Source organism: Rosa chinensis, chromosome 5, assembly GCF_002994745.2.
Source record: "Rosa chinensis cultivar Old Blush chromosome 5, RchiOBHm-V2, whole genome shotgun sequence".
NCBI classification, from domain to species: Eukaryota; Viridiplantae; Streptophyta; class Magnoliopsida; order Rosales; family Rosaceae; genus Rosa; species Rosa chinensis.
The window spans coordinates 78,330,392-78,339,181 of NC_037092.1; the positions used below are offsets into that span (position 1 = coordinate 78,330,392).

Below are 8,790 nucleotides of genomic sequence, written 5' to 3' on the forward strand. Positions count from 1 at the left end.
CCCCTCTCTCTCATCTCCATCCTCATCTTCACTGCAACCTTCGTGGCGTCACCACCTTCCTCGCTCTGCCTCGTTGTGGTTGTCCTCCATTCCCTCCTCCGATTCTCCACTGCCTTCGCCATTGTCGGCACTCTTGGGAGTCTGAAACGATCTCTCGAAATTGGGCAAGAGCTTCAAGACTGGCCTCTCGTTTCTCTATGTCACCAGCAAATTGGCTTTGAAATTGATGCCTGTTTGGAACAGAGCTTCAGAAGACGACGGCGGCGGTTTGGTGCCAAGAATTACCTATGAGATCCTTGGCTTTGTCGCTCCGATTTCTGAGCTTCCAGAATGTTGGACCGACTTTCCTATACCATTCGACCACCATGGTAAAATTTCTCTTCAGCACTTTGTATTTGTGTAGTTGAAGACTGTATAGTTCATCTTTCAAGTTGATTGCAGTTTCGGTTTACTTATTTGTTTGATTTAGTTTTTAAAGTTGTGGATTGTGAGTTAAGTTAGAGTTAATTTTATTTGAATCTGTTTGTTGTCGCAATATGAACAATTTGAGACGATGAATTTGTAGAAGTCAGAATAGAAGCTGAGCAGAGGGAACCTGAAGCAGAAGCACTGGAAGGAGGTAGACGATATCATGGGCAGCAGAGAGGACTATGGCAAACCCTCAAAACTGATATTCAGTGCAAGATACTTTAGATTTCAATTCTTTGTGGTTTTCAGGTATATGTGTTGGTGGTTGAAGTTTGAATCAGGGATTTAATTGAATATGTTATAAGTTCTTGTGGGATTGATGCTACGTCAGTATGAATGTGTTTGTTTTCTCTTATGTGTTAGTTTGCTTGTTTTGTTCAAATTTTGGCTTGGAAAAGAGATTGGGTTCATGTTAGTTGTGGATAGTTGTTAAATGGTATTGGGATGTGAACTGATGGTACTATGAGCTTTGCTTTCTCTTCCCGTTGGCTTCGCCTTCTAGGTAGGTAGATGAGTTTTGCATGAACAACAATTTTTTTTGCCAGTGAGGGTAAAATAGACATTTTGGTGTGAAAAGTATGCCACGTCAACAAGATAATGGAACTTTTGAAGGAAAGTTGACGGCAAGGACCAATTGAGTGAAATTGGAGAGCTTAGTGAGTTTTTAGATAAAATTGAAATGTCAAGGACTGAAACGTCGAGACCTTATAAGTATAGGGAGTAAACAATATTTTGTCCATAAATAAATAACTCGATAAATAAGAAAGTAAATCTAATCCATTTTCAAAGAGGAAACGTCAGTAATTTGATACCCAAGAGGAGCTGTATGACAACTTAGCAACCCACCAACTCACCAACTAATGCCATTAGAATAGTAAAAGTACCTATATACCCCTTCAGTGTATAGTTTTTTTCTTTTTAATATGAACTAGCCTCTTAACATATGCTCCGCACATGTCAATTGGCTTTTATTTTTATTTTTTTAATTTTAAAAAGTTATTTTTCTTGATGTTGGGGAAGTTTTTCTTTTTTTAATGGGAAGCATTGCAAATTTTTGAAATATGACATAGTCAATTGACTATCTTATCCTCATGATATAGAAATAATTTATTTATTAATATCTATATTATGTAAGGACAAATATGGTAGTTCAAAAATTTAACAATTCCTTTGAGTGGCTTAATTATATAAGATGTAAGGTTGAGCCTCATAGCTTGACTGAAATCTTATTCCATAGAAAAGTAGAAAACAAAGAAGAAAAAAATCATTAACAATGCGTTTGGATGAGAAAATTATAAAATTCGTAGGAATTTATAAATGATGGAATCTTTAATTCCATCAATCTAAAATTCCATTAATTGGAATTTCTATTGTTTGGTTGCATCTATTTAGGATTTGAAATGTGTAATAAATTTAAAAAGTTTAAAACTGTTTTAGGGAAATGGAATTGAGAGTAAATTGTTGTGTATTCTCATTGATAATAAGGGCCTCTTTATATAGAGAATTACAAGTCATAGAGCCTGAATCATACAAGGAAAGATAATCTCTAGATTCTTCCAATTAAACCTTATTACCACTAGGTCAAGTAACCTAGAGTTTGTGCCAAACACAAATTAGGGTTTTTCTTGAACACTCCCCCTTGTGTTGCCCAAACGCGGTGCTTCTCTCATTGCCTCGTTAAAAACCTTGCCGAGTAACAAAAACTCAGTGGGACAAAAATAACCTCGGTCGAAGGGGAAAAAGAGCACAACACACCCTTCACGTTTCGAGGTGAACATGTAGACATCTCCCCCTGATGTCTGCATCCCCCTAATGACTACGATCATGAGAGTTCAGATAATTTCCGCAAGCCAATTCTTGCCACATGTTTCTCGAACGTGGATTTGGGCAATGACTTAGTAAACAAGTTTGCCACATTGTCCTCAGATCTAACCTAGTTCACTTTGGTATTTGAGGAGAGTCTGTTGTTGCTGATTATACTTGGTGTTGTCGCTTTTGATGTATCCTTGCTTCATTTGTTCAAAACGAGCAGCATTATCCTAAATGCTTGTAGGCTCATCTTGTGGTAGGCTTCAAACCACAATTGTTTGAACATGCGTAATTATGGATTCGATCCATAAACATTCACGAACCACTTCATGAAGAGCAATAATCTCTGCATAGTTCGAAGATATAGCGACTAAGGTCTGTTCTGTAGACCTCTAAGATATCCGGTGTTTTCCCATGGTGAACACTTAACCAGTTTGGGAATGACCTTTGTATGGGTCAAAGAGATACCCAATATCAGCAAAACCTTCCAAAACACTTATGTCGTTTTAGGGTGGGGATAGAGAACGCAGGCCAGCGTTGGCGGCGTTTCTGGTGTGTGATGGGTCCGAATCAATCATCTCTTGGTAGAGATAGAACAAGCCCATATCAATTGTACATCTCAAGTACTGAAAGATGTCTTTTACACCAATCAAAATGGCGTCGCGTTGGTGCAGAGCTATACCTTAGCTAACAAGTTGACTGCAAATGAGATGTCTGGTCCTATGCATTGAGCTAAGTATAATAATGCGCCTATTGTACTCAAGTAAGGCACTACTGCCTCTAGCACATCTTCATCATCATCCTTCAGACGAAGAGGATCATTTTCAGAATCATGACTAAGGACGATCATGGGGGTGCTTGAAGGTTTGACCTTGTCAAAATGCCTAAACATCTATCAACACGATGCTCAAGTTCCAAACCGAGACATAATCATGTTCTCCCAAAAATCCTCCATCTCAAACTCGGATTTGAAGTGTTCAGCGGTTTCTCTTAACTTTTTAAGGGCTTCTAATGAAGATCATGTCCAACATGAACCGCGATGGAATCAGAAACTTGTTATGGAAACGCGTGGGCATATCCCTTCCCAATCAAGCAGTCATTTTAGCGAGCGTTTCAACCTCTTTGTAAACGCGCTCCGTGGTCTAGAGCCACTTGCCTTGGGTAAATGAAGTTCACCATGAACCTTCATGTATATTCCGTATCTAGATCCCTATAGAGATACGTAGTGACCACATTTGTAAGCTGCATGTTCAGTTATTCGGAAACTACCAAACTGATAGGGTAGTTGAGTACAATGACATCCATTACGAGAGAACATGTCTCATCGTAGTCGATTCCAGGGCGTTTTGTGAGAAGCCTTGCACCATAAGGCGAGATTGCCATCTCTTTTTCTCATCACGCTTTCTAACGAAGACCCATTAGTCAATAGGTTTTATGTTGGGAGGTGTTGGTATCACTAGCTCGAAAACCTTCATCTTCGTTAGAGAATCCATCTTAACCTGGATCGCATCTTTCCATTTAGGCCAAATTTCTCTACGTTGGCATTCATTCATCAACGGAGCGTGGTTCGATATCATCGGACTCAACAAACTCATGCGCAACTACATCATCAATTATGATGGAGTTTATATCCCACGTCTCATGTACACTAGTGTAAGTTTCATAGAGCTCTATATTCTCAGGAATAGATTCTGACATTGAGGTGTCCCCCAACGATAACCATAACCCGGAAGATACTCATGAGGTGGATTTTGAGTGTCGATGATCAAATGATTGGAGTGTGCCAAAGTATCCTTCGAACCCACGGGCCTCCCATGCATCCTAGCTGGGGCTATGGCCTGTAACGCTAGAGTGCCACTCTCTTTGGTGTTGGCGCCATGCCTACCTCCGTGTAGGGTGGCGCAACGTCCTCTCGTAGGGACGTCATTCCTTACAAGCATGTTTGCATCATATTTGTGTGATCTCGTCAGTTTAGTAGGGATCTAGATGAGACATAGTGGGGACAGGCCACCACAATTCCTGTCATTCTTGCTGAACATCTGTGTTCTTATCTCCCCCTAACGACGGGAAGACTGTCTCATTAAAGTGACATTCGCAAATCTAGTGATAAGGAGATCGCTATGCAAGGGCATTAAGTGGCGGACGATTGTTGGAGTGATAGGAGCATTTTAATGCGATGTTTTAATAGTTATTTCCTCATATTTTTCTTAGTTATTTCCTTTACTTAATCATTTTTTATTTAGTTTCTATTTTCTAGGTACATTGGAATAAATGACAAGGAAATGAGCTGAAATGAAGAAATGGAGTTTTCCTGGTCCGACTAGGAATTTCAGTCAACGCAGGAATCCTGATGAGGCTAGGAAACCTGAAGGCATTAGGAGACCACATGGCTTGAAGATGACGTGAGAGATATTATGGGAGATTAAATCTGATTTTTACATGGGAAATGAAGGAGATTACGTTGAGAAAATCTTGGGAGAATTTCATGAGATTGTGCAACAAGAAAATGCTCAAAACAAGTCCAGATTCATTCCTTAATTCCCTCAAGATATGTTGGCTGAAATTAGAGAATAAAATATGCAATTTTAATGTGAAAATCAAGAGAAAATCAAGGGGAGGATGTTAAGGATAAAGCCATGGAGAGATTTAAGGGAGAAAAAGTCCAAAATGCATCCGGATACATTGTCTAAGTTCATGCCTAGATATTTGGCCGAAAATTGTGAATAAAATTAAATCATGGGAAAATCAGCAACAATATATTAGGGATTGATTTTAGAGCTTTTTGATTGGTTGGATGACACAACAGAGCTGACGTGGCGATACGTGATCAAGGTTCTAAAATACGCTAGGCGCTAGTCGGGCGGAAGGCCGGGGACTAGGCGGTTTTTTTTTTTAAAAAAATTTTATTTTTATTTTTATAACATATAAATGATATAATTATATAAAAGATCAAGAATTTTGTGTATGATGACAGATCTAACATAGGTTTACATAACTTTATTTAGGTTTGGAGTAAGAGAATTAAGATTTTAAAGTATGTTTTTTGTGAGCTTTGCATTGGATTAGTGAGTTTATTTTTGGGATTGCAGCTGTTAATGTGGATATGAATTCTCTGTTATTTCTGTGGAATTTGGGTACTTAGTGACATTAGATCACATTATCATCAGAATTCGAGTATGGAATGTGAGTTTTTGTATTGGTTGGTCTGATATTAGCCTTGCAATCTGCAAAAGCATCAAAACAGAGCCAAACCAACTGCAAAATTCAAAACTCAAAAGTCCAACACAGGTTACACATTAACTGCAAAACAGAGCCTAAAACAACTGCAAAACAGAGCCTAAATTAACTGCAAAACAGAGCCTAAAAAAACTACAACCAGAGCCTAAATTAACTACAAAGCAGAGCCTAAAACAACTGCAAAACAGAGCCTAAAACAACTGCAAAACAGAGCCTAAAACAATTGCAAAAACAACCTGCAAATCTGCAATTCAGTAACCAAATCCAAATCTGCAATTCAAAGTCTAAATTTATCTAATTCAATATTTATCAAGCAACATTCCAACCAAGCAACATTCCAAATCTGCAACATATAATTACATAAATAAAAATATAAAAGGTAAAAAGGTATCCTCAAATTCTCAAATTCCAAATCTGCTATATGTTATAATTATATAAATCTGCAACATTCCAAATCTTCCAAGCCTAATCCTTAAATTCTTCTTCTCCATATCCCTCTAGTACTCCCTCCTCATCGGACTCAAACTCAAAAGTCATCTCATCTTCTTCCTCTTCATCCGATACAAAATCCTCCTCATGAAGTTCTCTAATTTCTTGAATTCTACTACTTCTCCTAGGCTCTAAGCTACTATCCACTCCCAATCCCGATCCCTCTCCAACTACTTCACTAGTAAGATCGGAATCTACATCTTTATCACCACCATCCACAATCCATCCTTGGGCCATAGTAGCTTCACATGCTAGTAATACATCCACATTCTTCTCTTCTTGTTGATGATCTTGGCATTGAATTGGACATAAACTAAATTGTTCAACCCCGTTGTATCTAGTCTATTCCTTTTCTTTGTATGGATCTACATAAAGAAAAATAATGAGTATATTATGAGTTTCTAAATAAGTAAACTACATTCCTACTTGCTTATAAACTTACAAAAATGCATAACTAAATAAATACTTACCCCCTCAAAAGCGCTCCAATTTCTCTCACATCCGGATGAGCTTCTGGTCAATGAAAGTATCCTTTTAGCCATACTTTGCAATTTTGGTACAAGGTTTCCATAAATATTCCACTACAAAACTTAAAAAAAAAACATAAACAAAACAACAACAATAATGAATTAGCCAAACTCCAAAAACAAAACAATAACAATTGGCTATATAAAAAAATAAGTTGGTATTTCTTACCCGGATTATAATTGTCATCATTTTGTGCGCATCCCGCCTTAGCCAAACCTCTTCCAAATCCATCCACTTTCTTCAAATACTTGTGCAATTCTACATTTGTCACCAAACTTTGAGTTTGAATGTCATCAGGAAAGAATGTCTCAACACAAGTGAAGAACCCATCCATGACCACATTATCATTCTCAAGACTTGGATTGGCATATGTGTAGTAAGGGTTCAAGAGGTAGCCCGCTAAATGCAATGGACTATCAAGTCGACCACGGGCTTTTCCATCAACAATGTCAAGGATTGGACGATAGTGGGTTTCTTGATCTTTGAATGCCATTTTAATCTCCTCCTTGGCTCTAAGTAGTTCTCCATACACAAAGCCCATTGATGGCTTTCTATCCCCATCAACAAGGCGAAGCACCTTGACTAAAGGGGCAAACACCTTCAAGCAAAGACTTACCCCATTCCAAAAAGAAGCACTCAAAGCAATATTCACCGCCGCCTTCCCCTGTACACTCTTTGCATGCTTCCTTTCATTCCATTCATCACTAGTAATCATAGCTCTCAACTCATTCTTCTTCTCCATCAAGCTTTGCAAAGTGAGGAAAGCTATTGCAAATCTAGTGACTCCTGGCCTCACTATATCTCTTTTCTTTGTAAACTTCCTCATCAATGCCAAAGTCTTGTGATGTGCATAAATATAGATGGTGAAGCTCTTTGCCCTCTCAATCACCCCTTTGAATCTAGGTTGGTTGCCAATTCCTTGAAGCATAAGATTCAAGGTGTGAGTTGCACATGAAGTCCAAAATATGTTTGGCCTCTTCAACTTCATCAAATCTCCCGCCGCCATATTATTTGAAGCATTGTCCGTCACCACTTGAACCACATTTTGTGGCCCAACATCTTCAATGCATTTGTCCACATATTCAAAAATATACGTCCCGGTGTGTGCCTCATCCGATGCTTCCTTAGAAGAAAGAAAAGTTGTGCCTTCCGCACAATTGACACACAAATTCATGATACTTCTTCTTTTCCGATCGCTCCAAGCATCGGTCATAATAGAGCAACCATTCAAAGCCCACTCTTCTTCTTGCTTCTTCAATAAACTTTTAGTTCTCTCTACCTCTTCCTTCAATAGTGGCTCCCTTAATTGATATTGGCTTGGAGGTCGGTAACCCGGGCCAAATTGACCAACTCCTTCAACAAACCTCTTGAAGCTATCACTATCAACGGCATGAAAAGGAATCCCGGCTTCATACACCCATCTAGCCAAGTATTGATGCACACTATGTGTTCTTTGCTTGGAAAGTGAATCATTGATATTTTGTTGCCTCATGTTCCTACTTCCATCCAATGAAGAATCCGGATCGATGGGGGTTGCAAAACGGTCCATAGGCCCAAGAGTACGCGGCATTCTTCTTGTCCCTTGACTCGCTTCATTGTCTTCATCTCCTTTAATAATGACTTCTTGCCTCACTTCTACTTCATGTCTACTCTTTTGTTTCTTCTTAGACTTTGCCTCTTCAATAGCATTCTTGCATTTGGCTTTATCCTCATCTGAAGACTTTTTACAAGGAGCCACATTTCCCTTGATGTGGGCAATATGCTGCTTCATTCGATATATCCCACCACTGACAAATTTCCCACACAACTTACACTTCAATCTATCCAAGTTTGAAGCATCCGCCAACTCCGCATATTCTCATCCAATATCACCTGAACCACGCTTCAATGATGAACCCATCTCCGACATTGCATTAGATGCCGAGGAAGATGTAGTACCCGCCATTGCACTAAATAAGTAAAAAGAGTATTCAACCTATTCAAGTATTCAACAACCAATCAACCTATATATGCAATTCAATTAATCAATTAAAAATTTAGCATAATAAAGCATAATTAAAAACTGAGCATAGGCAGTAACTATGCAATTCAATTAATCAATTGAGAATACCATTCAATCATTCACAGAGGCCAAAACAAGCTGCAATTCAATTAATCAATTAAATTAACAAAACAACATATGATGCAGAAGAATCTAAAACAGGGCTGAAAACAAAGCACTCTAATAGTGTAATTGGCATTCTTGAAAACAAAGCACTG

General features: G+C 38.5%; 1 protein-coding gene across 1 annotated transcript; it reads right to left on the reverse strand.

Moving 5' to 3' along the window:
* Positions 1–6,345: 6,345 nt before the first annotated feature.
* On the reverse strand, positions 6,346–8,302 carry LOC112164140. The gene is made up of 2 exons (XM_024300376.1): positions 6,700–8,302; positions 6,346–6,368 (listed from the first exon to the last, which is right to left on the reverse strand). The coding sequence occupies exons 1-2, from the start codon at positions 8,300–8,302 to the stop codon at positions 6,346–6,348; spliced, it is 1,626 nt and encodes a 541-aa protein (XP_024156144.1).
* Positions 8,303–8,790: the final 488 nt, after the last annotated feature.